The sequence below is a fragment of the Podarcis bocagei genome, assembly GCF_964188305.1.
Source record: "Podarcis bocagei genome assembly, chromosome: 7".
Classification (NCBI taxonomy): Eukaryota; Metazoa; Chordata; class Lepidosauria; order Squamata; family Lacertidae; genus Podarcis; species Podarcis bocagei.
The window spans coordinates 6,670,144-6,690,815 of NC_138132.1; the positions used below are offsets into that span (position 1 = coordinate 6,670,144).

Consider the following 20,672-nt stretch of genomic DNA (forward strand, 5'->3'; position numbering starts at 1 on the left):
AGTCTTTGGCTGTTGGGGTTCATGCAAAACTATCGCAAATGTGTTGTGCGTTAGGTTGTTACTGAAAGTGCAGTACAGTCAATTAAACAACATTAACATTTTTGAAATTTACTCAACTCTGACAGAGGGAATATTCTGGTTGAAGGAACCAAGGAAACTGGCTTAGAGGCAGGGGAAAAAAGAGAGAGACTGCCCAGATATTCTTTTGGTGGTCAGACTGGGAATTAAGCCCAAAGCCTTTAACCTCTTGGTGGCTGGAACACTACCAGGTTCCTTCGCATCAGGGGACTCCAGAAAAAGTCACAGCCGCCCCACCAAATGCCTGGTCCAGGGGAAAGGCCCCAATCCCTCAATCGCCCCTGCCTTTGCCTCTCTCCGGTTTACCAAAGGAGCGAAGGCATTTTTCGATCAGCTCATCCAGGGTACAGGACCGGTTCAGATCCCCCAAGGTGATGGAGGCCAAGGCCTGGTTGATCTCCCGAGGGTTCGGACAGGTCATCCGCCGCCGACTCTTCCGTCGGGAAATCCTGCCGGCACCTGGGAGGCTGCCGCCTTCTGCAATGCTGGGTGCTTCGGCTCGGGATTTCCTGCAAAAGAATACTGTTATGTTGTGGGTGAACATAGCAGACAACACAGCGATTCTTCAGACAGCTCTTGTTTATTCACAGGCCAGAACAGAACTGAACTGAAGGGTTCAGCCAGCCTGCTTCTATAGAGCTCCACTACAACGTAACTGTAACAACTTTCTGTAACTATCCAATCACTGAATGTCACTTTCGATCCCTTATTTGCATATGTGGACCTGAGTGAAAACTATCTACAGTATCCCCCTGCTGGCCCAGGGTGAGAACTTCTGTACATAACAAATACAATTCCCAAATTGACCAAAGACACGAGCTTCAGGGACGTCAACGGCGGTTGTTTTTCGCCCCCAAGAGAGACAACAGCAGCTGCTTTGAGGTGTAAGAGGACACACACATCCGACGTCCACTGCAGCTGGTAAAATGGACAAGCTGTCCAATTCCTACTACCCCACTCTCATAGAATCATAGAATAGAATCATAGAATCATAGAGTTGGAAGAGACCACAAGGGCCATCGAGTCCAACCCCCTGCCAAGCAGGAAACACCATCAGAGCACTCCTGACATATGGTTGTCAAGCCTCTGCTTAAAGACCTCCAAAGTAGGAGACTCCACCACACTCCTTGGCAGCAAATTCCACTGTCGAACAGCTCTTACTGTCAGGAAGTTCTTCCTAATGTTTAGGTGGAATCTTCTTTCTTGTAGTTTGGATCCATTGCTCCGTGTCCGCTTCTCTGGAGCAGCAGAAAACAACCTTTCTCCCTCCTCTATGTGACATCCTTTTATATATTTGAACATGGCTATCATATCACCCCTTAACCTCCTCTTCTCCAGGCTAAACATGCCCAGCTCCCTTAGCCGTTCCTCATAAGGCATCGTTTCCAGGCCTTTGACCATTTTGGTTGCCCTCCTCTGGACACGTTCCAGTTTGTCAGTGTCCTTCTTGAATTGTGGTGCCCAGAACTGGACACAGTACTCCAGGCGAGGTCTGACCAGAGCAGAATACAGTGGCACTATTACTTCCCTTGATCTAGATGCTATACTCCTATTGATGCAGCCCAGAATTGCATTGGCTTTTTTAGCTGCTGCGTCACACTGTTGGCTCATGTCAAGTTTGTGGTCAACCAAGACTCCTAGATCCTTTTCACATGTACTGCTCTCAAGCCAGGTGTCCCCCATCTTGTATTTGTGCCTCTCATTTTTTCCCCCCAAGTGCAATACTTTACATTTCTCCCTGTTAAAATTCATCTTGTTTGTTTTTGCCCAGTTCTCTAATTTGTCAAGGTCGTTTTGAAGTGTGATCCTGTCCTCTGGGGTGTTAGCCACCCCTCCCAGTTTAGTGTCATCTGCAAATTTGATCAGGATGCCCTTGAGTCCATCATCCAAGTCGTTGATAAAGATGTTGAATAAGACCGGGCCCAAGACAGAACCCTGTGGCACCCCACTAGTCACTCTTCTCCAGGATGAAGAGGAACCATTGATAAGCACCCTTTGGGTTCGGTCAGTCAGCCAGTTACAAATCCACTGAGTGGTAGCAGAGTCAAGACCGCATTTTACCAGCTTCTTTACAAGAATATCATGGGGCACCTTGTCAAATGCCTTGCTGAAATCAAGGTAGGCTACATCCACTGCGTTCCCTTCATCTACCAGGCTTGTAATTCTGTCAAAAAACGAGATCAGGTTAGTCTGACATGACTTATTTTTCAGAAATCCATGCTGACTATTGGTAATCACAGCATTCCTTTCTAGGTGCTCACAGACTGTTTGCTTAATGATCTGCTCCAGAATCTTCCCTGGTATTGATGTCAGACTGACTGGGCGGTAATTATTTGGGTCCTCTCTTTTCCCCTTTTTCAAAATAGGGACAACATTTGCCCTCCTCCAGTCTGCCGGGACTTCGCCTGTTCTCCAGGAATTCTCAAAGATGACTGCCAGTGGTTCTGAGATCACATCTGCCAGTTCTTTTAATACTCTTGGATGCAGTTCATCTGGCCCTGGAGACTTGAATACATCTAAACTAGCCAAGTATTCTTGTACTATCTCCTTAGTTATTCTGGGCTGTGTTTCCTTTGCTGGATCATTTGCTCCAAATTCTTCAGGTCGGGCATTGTTTTCTTTATCGGAGAAGACTGAGGCAAAGAAGGCATTGAGGAGTTCAGCCCTTTCTGTGTCCCCTGTTTGCATTTCACCATCTTCTCCTCTGAGTGACCCCACTGTTTCTTTGCTCTTCCTTTTGCTACGAACATACCCATAAAAGCCTTTTTTGTTGCTTTTAACCTCTCTAGCAAGCCTGAGTTCATTCTGTGCTTTAGCTTTTCTGACTTTGTGTCTACACGTGCTGGCTATTTGTTTGAATTCCTCTTTGGTGGTTTCCCCCCTTTTCCATTTTTTGTACACATCCTTTTTTAATCTTAACTCAGTTAAAAGTTCTTTAGATAGCCACCCTGGCTTCTTTAAGCACCTTCCATGTTTCCGTCTCATTGGTATTGCCTGACGTTGTGCTTTTACTATCTCCCTCTTAAAAAACTCCCAGCCATCATGAACTCCCTTTCCTTTTAGTATTACTGTCCATGGGATCTCACCCAGCACTTCCCTAAGTTTTATGAAGTCGGCTTTCTTAAAGTCAAGAAATTGAGTCCTAGTATGCTTGGCTGCTCCTTTCCGCTGTATAGTAAACTTCAGAAGAGCATGATCACTCGCACCTAATGATCCTTCCACTTCTACCCCACTAACCAGGTCATCAACATTGGTTAGGACCAGATCTAAAATGGCTGTTCCTCTTGTTGCTTCTCCCACTTTCTGGACAATGAAGTTGTCTGCAAGGCCAGTGAGGAATCTGTTTGACCTTATGCTCTTGGCTGAGTTTGACATCCAACAAATATCCGGGTAATTGAAGTCCCCCATTACTACTATCTCCCTTCCTTTTGCATGCTTGGCCATCTGTTCCAGGAAGGCATCATCTATGTCCTCCGTTTGGCTTGGGGATCTATAGTAAACTCCCACAATGAGGTCACTGTTATTCTTCTCTCCCTTAATTTTGACCCAAATGCTCTCACTTTGGCTTTGAGGTTCTAAATCTTGGATCTCTTCACAGGTGTACACATCCCTGACATATAACGCCACTCCTCCTCCTTTCTTGTCTGGTCTGTTTCTCTGAAATAGATTGTATCCCCCCATTATTACATTCCAATCGTGGGACTTATCCCACCAGGTTTCAGTGATGCCTATTATGTCATATTTAGTTTGCTGTACCAAGAGCTCAAGCTCATCTTGTTTATTTCCCATGCTTTGTGCATTAGTGTACAGACATTGAAGTCCATTAATCATTCCCCCGTGTCTCTTATTTAAGGATTTTTTCCTCCCACCACTAGGTCTGCGTGCTGTTTGCTCCATTTGGTCTATGACATTTGGATGATCATCTTCATCAATTGATAGACTCCTACCTTCAGGAGCACTCTCAGAGGAGCCTCTCTGTAATAATAATAATAATAATAATAATAATAATAATAATAATAATAATAATAATAAATTTATTTATATCCCGCCCTCCCCAGCCAAAGCCGGGCTCAGAGCGGCTAACATCAAATGTACAATACATTAACATAAAATCAGACAATCAATTAAAACACATCCTCAAATCAGATCAGGATCAGAATAAAATCTAATCGGATGGCAACCCGCAGATTAGGGTTGGGGACCTTAAATGCTCCCCAGGCCTAACTGTTTGTGCTGAACTTATATGGGCCTGTGAGAAAAATTGGGAGGCCACTTTCATGCAAGTTCTTATGAAAGGGGAGAGGGAGTCAGACTGAACCCCGACCAAAGGCCTGACAGAACAGCTCCGTCTTGCAGGCTCTGCGGAAAGATGTCAAGTCCCGCAGGGCCCTAGTCTCTTGTGGCAGAGCGTTCCACCAGATTGGAGCCACAGCCGAAAAAGCCCTGGCTCTGGTTGAGGCCAGCCTAACCTCCCTGTGGCCCGGGACCTCCAAGATGTTTTTATTTGAAGACCGTAAGGTCCTCTGTGGGACATACCAGGAGAGGCGGTCCTGTAGGTACGAGGGTCCTAGGCCTCTGCATGAGTCCCTGCATGAGCAGTGCCTCTGCATGAGTCTCTGTTCTGGGCCTGCATTTTGCAAGCTGCCGTGTGGTCGCTTTTGCAAGGGAATGTGGGGTGGAGATGCATATGTGAAGGGCCCATGGCTTTGCGCTGTGTGAATTTTGAAAACAACAACAACGCCAAACTTTTGCAGGGTGTCAAAACCTAGTTAGACCGGTTTTAAAATTGGCCGGGGAGGGAACCCTTCCCCAGGCGTGGCAGCATCTGCCTGCAAAATTGGCAAGCAGAAGAACTCTTGCTGGGAAAAGATCAGTAGTGTTATAAGAAAAAAATATATCCTTTTTCCTTATGGGTTACCAAAGAGCCTGTACACAGTCCTTATGTAGGTTCTCTATCAGTAGGAGAAAATAACCGAGGCCAACCAGAGAATATTGAGAAGCAAAGCAGCTAGTAAGCCTGATATTTATTAAAGCTGTTGCAACAGGGTGCCCCCTTCACACGCAGGAGGGACGAGGAGACCCAGAACATTGGTGTGCAAACTCTTATACAGCGGTACCTTGGGTTAAGAACTTACAGTGGTGCCCCGCAAGACGAATGCCTCGCATGACGGAAAACTCGCTAGACGAAAGAGTTTTCCATTTTGGAGGTGCTTCGCAAAACGAATTTCCTATGGGCTTGCTTCGCAAGACGACAATGTCTTGCGAGTTCCTGCTGGTTTTTTCCCCTCCCCCCCTTTTTCTAAGCCGCTAAGCCGCTTATCAGCTGATCCAATCAGCAGATAAGCCGCTAAAAGCCGCTAATAGCGCTAATCCGCTAATCCGTCAATGGGCTTGCTTCGCAAGACGAAAAAACCGCTAGACGAAGAGAATCACAGAACGGATTCTTTTCGTCTTGCGAGGCACCACTGTAATTCGTTCTGGAGGTCTGTTCTTAACCTGAAACTGTTCTTAACCTGAAGCACCACTTTAGCTAATGGGGCCTCCTGCTGCTGCTGCCGCATCACTGCTGCACCATTTCTGTTCTCATGCTGAAGCAAAGTTCTTAACCCGAGATACTATTTCTGGGTTAGCAGAGTCGAGTCTGTAACCTGAAGCATCTGTAACCCGAGGCACCACTGTATAGACATTTGAAATTGCCTCCCCTGTAGCTCAAGACCACCCCCAATACATCATACATACATCACAGAAGGGGCGGTCTACAGCAGAAATCTGTGTGTGTTGTTGTTCTACCAGCAAAGGCTTGTGTTGCATTGGGTAAAAGGCAACAAACTTGGTTCGCCGGAGGCACACCAAAGCAAGTGATCTGTATACCTTTTTTTTTCGGGGTCTGGCTTTGCCGCTCACTCAGCTCGTCTCAAAATCAACATTTGACAATTGCTTTTGAATTCTAAAGAAAGCGGGTTCCTACCACAAAACATTGCGGCGTGGGTAACTGTTAAGTTGTGGGTGAACATATCAGGCGACACAGCGATTCTTCAAACAGCTCTTGTTTATTCACAGGCCAAGTCAGAACTGAACTGAACTGAAGGGTTCAGCCAGCCTGCTTATATAGAGCTCCAGTACAATGTTACTGTAACAACTTTCTAAAACTATCCAATCACTGAACATCACTTTAGATCCCTTATTTGCATAACTATCTACAGTATCCCCCAGCTGGCCCAGGGTGAGAACTTCAGTACATAACAGTAACCTCAGCCAGCCATGTCCTTGTCAACAAGCGTGTGAAGTCCTCTTATTCTGGCTTTAACAGCTGCAGATAAACTGGCCAGCTAGACCTACCATCTTCATGTCCAAAGAGGTGGGTTCTTTTGCCTCCTCACCTGGATGGAGGCCATGAAATCCTAGGATGGAGAACAACAGGCCACAGGGTTGTGCGCTCTGTGCGTGAGAGAGTTTGGCTGATGCTGGAAGCTGGAGACACAGATGCGTGTCTTGTTCTGTGCAGGACCCAAAGCTTGCAGCTTCCTTGGGAACCTCATAGGCTAAGATCTGTTGGAGTGTTAACGCTGTGAGCCCTCCCTAAGCTCAGGTTGCATATATGTGTAAACAAAACCATGCATCCTAAAGACAGTATCTTTCTAAAGAAGGCCACTAACCCTGATGGCTTTAAAAGAGTATTAGACAAATTCTTTGGGGAGAAGCTTAAAAAGGTAAAGGGACCCCTGACCGTTAAGTCCAGTCGCGGACGACTCTGGGGTTGCGGCGCTCATCTCGCTCTATAGGCCGAGGGAGCTGGTTTTTGTCCGCAGAAAGCTTCCGGGTCATGTGGCCAGCATGACTAAGCCGCTTCTGGCGAATCAGAGCAGCGCGCGGAAACGCCCTTTACCTTCCCGCTGCAGTGGTACCTATTTATCTACTTGCAGTGGTGTGCTTTTGAACTGCTAGGTTGGCAGGAGCAGGGACCAAGCAATGGGAGCTCACCCCGTCACGGGGATTCGAACCTCTGACCTTCTGATCGAAGGGAGAAGCTTATCGATGGCTAACTCTAGCCATATAGGCTCTGCTGTGCCTCCACAGTAGGAGGCAGTGACGCCTCGGAATACCCGTTGTTGGAAACCACAGGAGGAGAGAATTGCTCTTGTGGTAGAATCCTGCTCGCTGGTTTCCCACAGGCATCTGATAGGCCACTGTGATAACAGGATGCTGGACTAGATGGGCCATTGGCCTGATCCAGTACGGGTCTTCTTATGCTATTAAACCAAAGCCCAAGTAAGCTCTGTCCCTGCAGTCTCTCGCTGGTGCATGCAACAACATTCAATCAAATGCAGTACAGTCAGACACTGGATTGCAGACACTTCAGGTTGTGATTTTTCGGGTTACGGACTCGCCGAATCCCAGAAGTACCAGAATGGGTTACTTCTGGGTTTCGGCGGCTGCGCATGCGCAGAAGTGCTAAATTGCGCTTTCCGCATGCGCAGAAGCACCAAATCGCAACCCGCACATGCGCAGCACTGCGGGTTGCGAACGTGCCTCCCGCACGGATCACGAGCGTCCACTGTACGATACAAAAGGGGGGGGGAGGTATTGCTGCTTCCCGGAACGAGGGTTCAACCTTAAAAGTTTTCACTCTCTCTCTGCCCCCCTCCTGCGTGGCCCTCCTGCCACAGTGGTCCAATCAACTGCTCGCTAAGAATTTATCCTCCTCCTCCCCACCTCGTTCTTGCAATCCTTACTTCCTCAATGAGCAAAGGCTTGGACTTCCGCTTTTCCCACCTCAGAGCATGCTTTCCCCACCCTGGTCTCTTGCATTTGAAAGTCGACCAGCCATCCAGCGACTGTACTTGGAAACCCAAATCTATACCAAGGAACTTCCTCCTCTTGCCCAACTTCCTTGTACGCACAGAGCGTGTGAGTCCCCCACCCGCAAGACCTCTCAGCACTCCTCTCCGACTTTGTCTGCAATATCTCTCGAGTGGGGAAAGATCTCTCGCGCTCTCCTGCTTTGCAATCTTTCCAAACTCCCCTTTTGTTTTCACCTGCCATGTGTGACCAGAGCTGTTCCTTTTCCAACAGCTGAGCTTGCTGGATCAAAGCACCCACACACCTACTCGGCGCATGGAACTGAAACGACACCATGCAACCCACCCGCTTCCGGATTGCTAGATTCACACAGCACTGGTCTTTTACGAAAGCTAAGCTTCCCCACCCGCTGGTAGCAAGTTGAGACACTGCTAAACCTGAGCTGCGAGCTTGCAGAGCTATGCAAGACCTCGCAGCTTCTGCGAGTCAGGCAGACGTTCAAACGTCAGGAGCGGAATAAATATGAGCTGGATGAAAACAAATATTAAAATGCATGTCCTGGTTTTCCCACAAGTCAAATGGCAGTGACTACAGGGCAGGCGGTGCAAGGTTTTTACACAGAAATTGCTGTTGAATACAGTCAGAGGACCACAGCTGTGGATCCCTCAAACGATCACAAAGAATCAGGGAGCGTCAGTTTCTACAGCCGTTTAGAGTTTCTGCAATGCTCATAACAGATTCTGCACAACACCATTGGCACCCCAGGAAACATTGGGGTCCAAGCAGGTGGGCTGGTGTACTTTGTAGTTCCAAATCAACTACAATGGTACCTCGGGTTAAGAACTTAATTCGTTCTGGAGATCCGTTCTGAACCTGAAACTGTTCTTAACCTGAAGTACCACTTTAGCTAATGGGGCCTCCCACTGCCACTGCACGATTTCTGTTCTCATCCTGAAGCAAAGTTCTTAACCCGAGGTACTATTTCTGGGTTAACGGAGTCTGTAACCTGAAGCACCTGTAACCTGAAGCGTATGTAACCCGAGGTACCACTGTACTCTATTCCAAACTTAAAAATGGAAAGTGTAATGCTAGTGGTCAACAAAAGAGATTTAAAGACTCTCTCAAGGCAAATCTTAAAAAAAAAGTAGTATTAACACCGACAAATGGGAAACACTGGCTTGCGAACGCTCCAGTTGGAGAACAGCCTTTACCAAAGGTGTCATGGGCTTTGAAGACACTCGAACTCAGGACGCAAGGGAGAAGTGAGCTAAGAGGAAGGCACGCTTGGCAAACCCTCACCATGATCAATTCCCGTCCAGAAACCTATGTCCCCACTGTGGAAGGATGTGTGGATCCAGAATTGGCCTCCACAGTCACATACGGACTCACTGTTAAGACCGTGGTCATGGAAGACAATCTTACTCGGCTACGAGTGTTCACCAAAGAAGAAGAATTTGTAACACCCCTATTCTCTGTCTCCTAAAGGTAAAGGGGACCCCTGACCATTAGGTCCAGTTGTGGCTGACTCTGGGGTTGCAGCGCTTATCTCGCTTTATTGGGCGAGGGAGCCAGCGTACAGCTTCCGGGTCATGTGGCCAGCAGGACTAAACCGCTTCTGGCGAACCAGAGCAGCGCACTGAAACACCGTTTGCCTTCCCGCCAGAGCGGTACCTATTTACCTACTTGCACTTTGACGTGCTTTCGAACTGCTAGGTTGGCAGGAGCAGGGACCGAGCAACGGGAGCTCACCCCACTGCCCCTTCCCGGAACGAAAGATGACAAGGTCCCCAAGGACTTGGTCTGCGGGCAGGTCCATAGCAGACCAACTCCGTGTTACAAAGGTGTCTGCAAACGTGATATGAAAGCCGGCAACGTCAACACACCAGATGGTGATCCCTTGCAGATGACCACAGTGCCTAGAGCCAGTGACCAGAGGAGGAATGACCACTGGGAGGAGGGCAGAGAGAAGAAAAGCCATGGCACATTTGCAGCAGCACAACTGGACGCCTTCATTTGCCCCGGCTGCAACAAAACATGTCTCTGCTGCATCGGTGTCTTACAGCCACAGCAGGCGCTGTAACTCTCCAACAGTTTGACTTCGCCAAAGCACGCTCTTTAGTTGTCTCCCGAGACAGACAGATGCCAATCAATCAATCAATCAATCAAAGGGATGGATGAAAAGTCCCCACAAACCCAGGGCCACATGCACAGGGACAACTCACCTCCTGCCTCTTTAGCCGTTGCAAGACAGGAAGAAGTTCAACAGAGATAGCACAGCAGCAGCCCCCACAAAAAGTTGGCAACTTGACAATACCTTGGGAACAGCAGCATTTCACCTGACGGCCAGGTGCTTGTGTGGAGTTTCCAGCAGCGGCGATCAAAATTAGAACGAAGCACGCCCCGCCAGGAAATATCAAACTGGCTGAAATTTCCCCAGGTCACCATGACACAAAACAGGAAAATCCCAGTGAGTAAGATGAAGAAGGAGCGGCAGCTCAGTAAAGTTTAGCTTACCTCTTGCTCTCTCGTCGGATCATCTTTTTCCAACCAAGTCACCCGTTCGGTTCTCTGTGGGGCCGGGTGGGGGGGCTGAGGGCCTGGGGAGGGGGTCCTTCTTGCTTTCCTAGCTGAAACCTCTCAGCCAGGTGCTTCTGGGCTCAGCCCCAATTGGGGCAAACGCAAGGAATACGGCAGAACGTCTCTTCCAGACCGCAGCACAGCTGAGTCAAACAGAACTGGTTGATTTTATGCTGATGTGCGGTTAAAAGGAACTGAGTTGCACATGTGATTGTGTGTGCGCGTGCGTGTGTCTGTCTGAGCATGCATGCGAGCAACAGATAGTGCAAACAGGACTGAACGGTGTCAATGTTTGCGCTGCCACTCAAAATCTTCCTTTTTTAAAATAAAAAAAGCACATTTGACAGCTGTGCAGCAGGCAAGCATTCAACGGGGCTTAGTTTGGCAGGCAAAAGAAGTTGCCCCATGGCTGCACTTTCATGCTGAGGAAAGCTGCATCTGTTGAATTTCTGCCTGCCATGCAGCAAATGGAATCAGAAAATTGAGGAGGGGGCAAGGGAGAATGGCAACTCCCAGTGCTATTCAGAGGTGGGAAGGGGAGATTGGGGGAATGCAAAGTGCCCCCCCTTATTACCCCAGGAATAGTTGCCAAGAATTCTGTCTTCCATAAACAAACACACACACTTGTTCCAGATCTGGTTAATGATTCTGGAAGTGTACCTGCTACAGAGGCGGCTACTTGCTTTTTCAGGCCGAGGGCCACATTGGCTGGTGGTCAGCCTTCCAGGGGCCGCATGCGAAAGTGGTGAAGGAAGGTGAGGACAGGTGACCTCACCTAGGCCCCAAGTCACCCCCCACCAAAGCAGGCTCAAAGCTTCTCAAAGCTTTTCAAAATCATTTTCTCAGCAGCTAAGCATCAGAAACATTCCGCTTGCTGTAACTAAAAAGATTGCAACAAGGTAGAGAACAGAGCCCATTGTCTTCTCAGGCCTTTCTCAGAACCACATTGCAACTTGCTTTCTCTCCGGGAACCATGCCACAGCACAAGAATGAAACAACGGGAACACACTGAAAAACCCCTCACCCCTTTTCCTGCCAAGAGTCCCAAGAGTCCCAAGACAGCTTTCTGTTCATGCTCAGAGGAACTCCTGAGGGAGGAGAAAGGAGGAGGGATCTGGAAGGGGTATATATGTTTGTGCACATCACTGTGAACTCGTGCATGCTTTTTGTGACTTATCACACTTGCTCCTTCTACCAGTTCATGGATGGTAGAAATAAAAGCCTTTTCTCCGAAACTATTCCTTGAGTGTCTGTTGACTCCCACTTCCCTTTCCCAGGCGCAATATTTTTCCCACCCAAGGGCAAAGCCTCATAAGGCTACAGTGGAATTGGCATTAATGTCAACACGGACTGGCAGCAGCTGTCCAGGTTTCAGGCAGGTGTCTTCCGCAGCCTTGTCAGATGGGGAGAGTACAAATAATAGTTTTTTATTTTTATTTTTATTATTATTATCTGGAGATGCTGATGTGGAATAAACCTGGGACCACCTGCAGATGCTCTAAGCACTGAGCTACCGTATTTTGTGCTCTATAAGACTCACTTTTTCCCTCCTAAAAAGTAAGGGGAAATGTGGGTGCATCTTATGGAGCGAATGCAGGCTGCGCAGCTATCCCAGAAGCCAGAACAGCAAGAGGGATCGCTGCTTTCACTGCGCAGCGATCCCTCTTGCTCTTCTCGCTTCTGAGATTCAGAATATTTTTTTTCTTGTTTTCCTCCTCCAAAAACTAGGTGCTTCTTGTGGTCTGGTGCGTCTTATAGAGCGAAAAATATGGCATATCCCTTTGCCAGCGCGTTCAGAGACTCAAATGCAAATGGGCCTCTTCCCCTTTTATTTTTTTAGATTTTTCAGCCATTTAAAAAAAAAAAATACAACGCTATGCACCCAACGGAAAATCCAAGCATGTTCCTCCATCAAAATATCTGGTTATTCCAACTCAAAACATAATCAAATCCAGGAAACGTTACGGTTTATTAAGAAGAAGAAGAGTTTGGATTTGATATCCCGCCTTTCACTCCCTTTAAGGAGTCTCAAAGTGGCTAACATTCTCCTTTCCCTTCCTCCCCCACAACAAACACTCTGTGAGGTGAGTGGGGCTGAGAGACTTCAGAGAAGTGTGACTGGCCCAAGGTCACCCAGCAGCTGCATGTGGAGGAGCAGGGAAGCGAACCCGGTTCACCAGATTACGAGACTACCGCTCTTAACCACTACACCACACTGCTCTTAACCACTACACCGCAGTCAAGAATTATAATTATTTCGCAGCAAAGCTCGCCATGTTTCCAGCTGGCCCCTGGGCTTTCTGCAGCAGCCTGATTTGCAGCCCTGGGCAGGTGAGAATGTTTTCCTCAATTCGCCAGGAGAGGTTTCAGCTGGCGATCTGGTTTGAGCTGCTGAGAAAGGGACATGGGGTAGTGTTGGCGCCCCCATGGGATTTAAAATATGAATTTCAGTTTTGGGGGCAGCACTGGTTTCTATCCAGGCTGTAATTATCTGCTCTTGTTTCTTTCGTTTATTACCCACCTTTGCAGTAAAGGGCCCAGGGCTGATCTAAAAAGATAACACAACACAACTTTGCCCCCCAAACCACACATCACGCCATTCATTTCCCCCCTGAACCCCTGATTCCTGTACCCCATTTCCATCACCGTAACACTCTTGCCCAGGATTTGGGACGGGGAAATCCTCTGTCCTTCCAGTTGTGCTTGAACTCCAGTTCCCATCAGCACCGGTCAACCTGAGCAATGATCGGGGATGATGGGAGTTGTAGTCCATCAACATCGGGAGGCGTAATTGCAGAAATTCACTTTTGCCGACCCATCTTTCCCCTTAAGGATTCAGCTCTGTCTTTGGGAGAGGTCTGTGTTCCTTTAAATATTGCCTGGCCTCCCAGAGCGAATTAATAAATGAGACAATTTGGTTCCCAAGCCCCTTCTTAACTTTTTCTCTTTCACCCAAGAGAGGTTGTTGTCCCCCCCCCCCCCCACTTAGAGGTGGGGAAAGAACGTTATTCAGAAGTAAAAGTTTCCATTTGATAATGGAGAGATTTGTTGTGGCTCGGAGAGCAGCGTAGATCAGATCTTGCGACGTGAGTTTAGGCAACGCGTAGATGGGAAATTTTAAACTGGGCCTGGAGAGAGAAAAGGGGTGGTTTCTTTTAAAAGGGTTGCGGAGTAAAGATTAGATATCTGGAGGTCTCTGCTGACAGATTTACAAGCAGAAGAATGAACTCAATATGCTGAGGGGAAACTTGAAAGCAAAAGACGTTCAATTTTGACTTTCCAAAAGCCTGACCCCTGTTGGGATTCCCAGGCGCAACTTGGATGGTCAGTTAACCAGGAAAATAACAGGAAATAATATTTGTTAGTAGTACTGAAGCATTTTGCTTAGGAGTCCGGCCACTGGGTGTGGCTCTTGCAAATTTGGCCTGGCTTAAGTTGGGTGGGTTCTTCCGCACCTTTTTCCTTTACCCAAAAAACTGCTTCTCCTCACACACTTTTGCCCCCAAACCTCCCTGCGCCAGAGGTTGCAGACTCTTTAGGCCTGAACATGTGAAATTTCGCGATCTGTGCACGCACCATGCCCAGCCCGGCGAAAGGTGTGCCGTCGCATGCCATCATTCAGTACCTCACAAGTATCAGCATTCATGTCCGACCTTGGAAGACCAGTCCTAGCCAGGTGAGTGGGGTGAGGGTCTTGTGTGTTAACAGTGGGTGGGGCATTTAAAAATAGATATTCTGTGTCTTGTGCAACCCCTGTTTGCCTTTTGTCCTAGTTTATGGTGCGCCTTAAATGTTGTTGTTTTTAAAATATACCGCCCTTCATCTGAGGATCACAGGCTGGTTTACAAAATAAAAACACAAAAATACACAACACAGGAACATGCAAACAAAAGCAGTACTGAGAGATCTGCAGTGGCTCCCAGTACGTTTCCGAGCACAATTCAAAGTGTTGGTGCTGACTTTAAAGCCCTAAACAGCCTCGGTCCTGTATACCTGAAGGAGCATCTCCATCCCCATCATTCAGCCTGGACACTGAGGTCCAGCGCAGAGGGCCTTCTGGCGGTTCCCTCCCTGCGAGAAGTGAAGTTACAGGGAACCAGACAGAGGGCCTTCTCAGTGGTGGCGCCCGCCCAGTGGAACGCCCTCCAATCAGATGTCAAGGAATAAGCAGCTATCCTATTTTTAAAAGACATCTGAAGGCAGCCCTGTTTAGGGAAGTTTTTTTATATTTAATGCTGTATTGTTTTTAACACTTGATTGGGAGCCGCCCAGAGTGTCTGGGGAAACTCAGCCAGATGGGCAGGGTATAAATAATAAATTATTATTATTATTATTATTATTATTATTATTATTATTAGTATTAGTATTAGTATTATTATTAGTAGTATTAGTATTATTAGTATTATTAACCCCCCAGCATTATCAGCAGTGCAAACCACAGATTCTCATGATTAAATTGTGTAGCAGGTATATTCTTTGCATGGGGGGGGGGGTTGAATAGGTTTTTTTTTTTGTAATAAGAAGCACACACCAAAAACTACCATAATCTCATCGCTAACAAAGAGAAGTCCGCAAAAAAGCCGCAAAATATATGTATAATACACCTGCAGGTATTATTATTTTTATATAAATACATAAACTTTTGGTTCTGGTGGTGTGAGGGACTTTTCTGGAAAGAACCAAGAAGCAAATTGAATTGGCCGCTGAGTCTTCTTTTGGCCACATCCATACATTTAAAGCACACAGCTTCCCGCAAAGAACCTTGGGAACTGTAGTTTATCCCTCACGGTGCCCTTAAACTACAGTTCCCAGGATTCTTTTCAGGGGAAGCTGTATTCTCAGCAACCTTTTAACGCTTTCTTGGAATTCTGTCTCCGAACAAGGAATGAAAGTGTTGCGTCTTGGCCCTCGGGCAGGGCTGGCGTCAACACCCGCCATTCCTGGGCAAATGGAAGGGCCCTTGCTAATACTTGCCCAGGAGCCCTTTGAAAAACAGTTTCCTGGCTCGCTGCTCGGAGGAGCGTGGGATCCAGACACGTTTTGATCTCCCAAAATGCACTGGAACAAAGCTGTATCGAGGGCATTGGGAGTTGTAGTCCAAACCATCTGGAGGGCGCCGGGTTGGGGATTGTCAAAGAGGAGGAGTTAAGGCCCACAGGCAGCCAGAATGGCGGGTAGTAAACTGTAGATTGGAGGAACGACTAGGCCCACCTCGCAAGGTTGTGGAGAAGGCAACATGGGAAGATGATTATCTCAGTTCCCTTCCTTTAAGTGAAATATTTATTATTTTTAGTGGTTGTTTTAATCACTAAGAAGATTGAAATCCTGTAGGTTGGAGTACAGCTGCTACTTTATCTTGAACATAACGTGCATTTATTTTATGCTGATTTCATATGTTTACAAAACAGTGTAATACCAAAGCGGTTTACGACAAAAAACACATTCTAAACCCGAAACTGAAGAAACTGTAAGCCTGCTCTTTATTGTTGAATTGGAGCAAACTCTGCAATCAAGAGCAGATTTTCAAGGGGGAAATTGCTCGAACCCAGAGCTCGGAAAGATTCGCCATTTGACAGACCTGCTGCTGATTTGTTGTTGTTGTTTAGTCGTTTAGTCGTGTCCGACTCTTCGTGACCCCACGGACCACAGCACACCAGGCACTCCTGTCTTCCACTGCCTCCTGCAGTTTGGTCAAACTCATGCTGGTAGCTTCGAGAACACTGTCCCACCATCTCGTCCTCTGTCGTCCCCTTCTCCTTGTGCCCTCCATCTTTCCCAACATCAGGGTCTTTTCCAGGGAGTCTTCTCTTCTCATGAGGCGCCCAAAGTCTTGGAGCCTCAGCTTCAGGATCTGTCCTTCCAGTGAGCACTCAGGGCTGATTTCCTTCAGAATGGATCGGTTTGATCTTCTTGCAGTCCATGGGACTCTCAAGAGTCTCCTCCAGCACCATAATTCAAAAGCATCCATTCTTCGGCGATCGGCTTTCTTTATGGTCCAGCTCTCACTCCCATACATCACTACTGTGAAAACCATAGCTTTTACTATACGGACCTTTGTTGGCAAGGTGATGTCTCTACTTTTTAAGATGCTGTCTAGGTTTGTCATTGCTTTTCTCTCAAGAAGCAGGCGTCTTTTAATGCTGCTGGTTAGCATAGACTTATTCCGAGCTAGGTGGATTGGTGCGGGCAGGCCTGTGATCCTGTGTGACAGCGGTACGTGGCAGGCCGAAATCCAACAGGTGTAACAAGCTCTAGGCAAACACCTGTGTGCAGTGATGATGGAGTGATGCTCTGCTTTCTCTGGTAGCCTGAGTCAGAACTGCCAGACAGCTGCAGGGCTTAACTTCTGCTGAAGCGAAGCCCCAGGGCAACTCGTTTTTGTTGCTGGGACTCGCTTGGAGCCTGCCAAGTCCTAATAAAGGTGGCCTCCGGCCCCACGCAGGAAAGAGCGCCTTAGTTTCTGGGTCTCGCTCAGGGACGCGGACTTATAAAAAATATTGGGGGTCCCCGGGAAAGCTCATGAATAATAAATAAGCTCATGAATATGCAAATAAAGTGGCTCCGGCCCTAAATAGGGCAAGCCACGCCCCCCCAGCCAGCCGATTGGCTGGCTGGGAGGTGTGGCCAGTCGGGATTCCCCTGTTCTCGCGGGGGCTGAAACCGCCAGGAGGAAGGAAATTCCCCCCGGCAGTGCCTTGGCAGTGGCAGTGGTGCTGCGAAGCAGCGAGGCAGGAGCCCCCGCCCCCGGCGCTCTGCTGGAAGGGCGCCTGAGATTATTGGGGGGGCTGAGCCCCCCAAAAAATTTTTTTGAGGGGGCTCGAGCCCCCTCAAGCCCCATGGAGTCGGCGCCTATGGTCTCGCTCTAATCTGACTCTGAGCATGTGCAGAGAGCTTCTGTTTCATTAGAGAGTGAGGAGTAGCTTGTTAATGGAGAAATCTGAGGGCTCCCTTGGACAAAAAACAAGGACACCAGCCAGGAATACCAGAGCAAAACAACAGCCAGTAGGCTTGGTCTTGATTGAAGACTTTCGCGACAAGACTCCCACCTGCCACCAGGTGGAACAAGATGGAAGCCCCGAACAAAAGAGAACCCAAACTTTTATTAGCTGCTCATCCCCATGTTACACCCCCCCCCCAACTACATCACTCATACATCACGGTTACATCATGAAAGGGGAGGTCTGGTGGCCGTAATCTGAGCATCCTGGACCCTGCCCCATGGTTCTCCTTGCCCTCCACCAAACACCCATCAAGTGTAACAAAAATGATATTTACATTTCCCTGTTTCCCAGCCAAGTTAATCACACCCTTTTGTCTTCATCTGGGTTTGTTATTTCTGGAACGGCTACCTGTCTGGCACTCAGGTATCAGGATGCCAGGGATTATCACTCAGGCAGAGGGGCTGCTGAGTAGCTGAGCTCACATGTCTATATGAATTTCTGACGTTTCCCAGTGAGCCAGTACAGAGATCCATTTATCAGTGAATTCTTACATTTGGTATCGTGCAGCAAAGGCCCTTGGAATAGATAGGAAGAAACTGCGATGAAGTGTTTTCTGGGGACAAATCACAAAAGTCACAAAAGCAATTGTGCTGGTTTTGGTAGTGGGCTGCATGTGCATGATATCTGATGGAGGGGCAACCCCCCCTCCTATACATAAATTCTTGCAACCAGCTTCATCCTCTCATGGAAGTGGGGAGTGTTTCCTGACATCTAAGGAGAACCACTGCTGGTCCAGCCCAAAAGCCTACCGAGTCTAGCATCTCAGAGTAGCCAGCCATATGCCCCTGGGAAGCCCCAAAGCAGCCTATGAGTGCAGTAGTGTGGTGCAATGGTTAGAGTGTTGGACTAGGACCTGGGAGACCAGGGTTCGAATCCCCACTCAGGCGTGAAGCTCACTGGGTGAGCTTGGAGCCAGTCGCCATCTCTTAGGCTAACCTACCTCATAGGGTTGTTGCGAAATGCTTTATTGGCCAAGAGAGCCGGCATACAGCTTCCGGGTCATGTGGCCAGCATGACTAAGCCGCTTCTGGCGAACCAGAGCAGCGCACGGAAATGCCATTTACCATCCCGCTGGAGCGTTACCTATTTATCTACTTGCACTTTGACATGCTTTCGAACTGCTAGGTTGGCAGGAGCAGGGACTGAGCAACGGGAGCTCACCCCGTCGGGGGGATTCGAACCGCCGACCTTCTGATCGGCAAGTCCTAGGCTCTGTGGTTTAACCCACAGCGCCACCCGCGTTCCTAATAAATAGTAAATAAATAAATAATCTACTACTCTCTCACTGCTGCATCTCAGGATCTGGTATTGAGGTTGAATTCACACTGCCAGTTACTCTGCACTCTCCATTGCTGGGTTTCCATTGCTGGGTTTTTAATCTGTGTCTCCACACCATAAAAAAGCAATCGATAAGTTTAGATGGTGATGATGACGACGACAACAACCCAAAATGCATCTGCATCTTGTAGCTTATTAGAAAATACTGCGGTTCGATGCGTCGCTTCTCGAACCAGCTTTACGCCAGTCAGAGCCCAGAAGCCGATCCCAATTCCTCTCTGGCCAGTGTGCGGAAACCTCTGACAGTGCGGCATAGTGGTTAGAGTGCCAGACTACAACCTGGGAGACCACGGTTCAAATCCCCGCTGGACAGGCTGTGAGAGATTTCTTACAGCCTGTTCTACCTCGCAGGGTCGTTGTGAGGATAAAAGGGGAAGCAGGAAGAAAACCATGGATGCCACCTTGAACTCACCGGGAGACAGATAAAGACATGCCCCCACCCCCCGGTGTGAACCCAGACGGAAGTAAATTTCTGGGAAAGTGCACACGCCTTCAGAGTCATGCCAGCTCTGTTCCTGGAAGCAACGTACAGCCAACTTGGCTATGCCTGCTTTCGGCAGGGTTGGGCCTTAAAAATTAAATTCTAGCGAAATGGATTTTGCAAGCAGGTTATTGGAGCAAAACCAGGCTATCCTTTTGGGGGAGTTGCAAGCAGGAAGTTTTTTTTGTACCCCGGGGTGGATGGGTGTATGTGTGTCTTTGTCTTTGTCTACAAATTCACACACCTTTTGCGGCCGAGTCTCGGAGTAAACTGAAAGCCCAAAACGTGGCTGGACAGGGGAGCAGGGAACTGCCCTCCTTGAACCCACCACCAACTTGGAGAGCGAGGCAGAAGTGGGCGAGGGAAGGAAGTGTTTTCCTTTTTGCGGGCAGGCTGCTATGTGTTGTCTCCAAGGGGGAAGTGCGCTTGATTTCCTACCCCTTAAATATAGAACATGAAATAAGGAAACGGCTGTCTCTCTAAGACTTTTGCTTAGCTCAATAGCAAACGGCTTTTCCTTGATGCGTGCGCTGACAGTTCGATCTCCAGGAATTCAGAGCACGTCCACTGCAGATCAGAAGCCGAGACTGCCGACTACACACACTATGCATTTAAAGCACGTCTCCCCTCTGCAAAAAAAGAATCCTGGGAGTTGTAGTTTGAGGGTGCTGGGAACTGTAGCTCTGCGAGGCGGTAAGATGCAGTTCCCAGGATCTTGGGCTGTGGTGGAAGGGATGTGCTGTAAATGCATGCATTTTGCCAGGGTATGTGGTAAAAAGCGCCTACAGTCCCCCCCTCCAATTTTTTTTATTAGTTTTCACAATATTATAAACACACACACACACACACACACGACAAACAAACATAAATCATAGCCTTATTGAAAATTACAGTTATTAACTTTAAGTGACTTCCTCGCTTCCCCTTGGTTGAATTTCATTGCATGTCTTTTTAACGGTTTTCCAAATCCCAATTTTTATGAAATTTAACTTAAACATTAACATCCTTAGATCTTCACCTTATGGAATTAAACATATTAATTAATCACATAACATAAATAAAATCCTAAGTATCTGCAAGCTATTTTCAGTTAGTTTAATTTAACAAATTTAACTAAATAATCATTAAATTTATTCCACTCTTCCTTATACTCCTCCTCCTTCTGGTCGCGGACTCTTCCGGTTAGGTCGGCTAGTTCCGAAAAATCCATCATCTTCATCTGCCATTCTTCTATTGTTGGTAATTCTTGGGTTTTTCCACTTTTTAGCTAACAAAATACAGGCAGCAGTTGTGGCATACAAAAATAATTTAACATCTTTCTTAGGCAATTCCAAACCTGTTATTCCAAGAAGACACAGTGCCTACAGTTTTGGATACATCTGGCAGCAGAGAAAACC

General features: G+C 47.7%; 2 protein-coding genes across 5 annotated transcripts in view; one reads left to right on the plus strand and one right to left on the minus strand.

Annotated features, from left to right (window-relative positions):
* RASGRP4 (RAS guanyl releasing protein 4) overlaps positions 1–10,627 on the minus strand; it is a 45,857-nt gene extending 35,230 nt beyond the window's left edge. Inside the window, exons 1-2 of the mRNA XM_081200809.1 lie at positions 10,393–10,627; positions 385–587 (exon numbers count right to left, since the gene is read on the minus strand). Coding sequence (XP_081056935.1) covers positions 385–587; positions 10,393–10,415 — 226 coding nt within the window. The 5' untranslated portion in view covers positions 10,416–10,627. The remainder of the gene's footprint in view (positions 1–384; positions 588–10,392) is intronic.
* Positions 10,628–13,445: 2,818 nt separating this feature from the next.
* Positions 13,446–20,672, plus strand: part of LOC308590323 (uncharacterized protein) — a 36,176-nt gene continuing 28,949 nt past the window's right edge. For 3 of the 4 annotated variants that reach the window (XM_081200275.1, XM_081200272.1, XM_081200273.1), the window contains exon 1: positions 13,446–14,131. Coding sequence is in view for 2 of the 4 variants with exons in the window: in XM_081200272.1 (XP_081056398.1) it covers positions 14,033–14,131 (99 nt within the window). In the remaining 2 variants the exon portion in view is untranslated. The remainder of the gene's footprint in view (positions 14,132–20,672) is intronic. The other variant, XM_081200274.1, reaches the window with a different exon arrangement.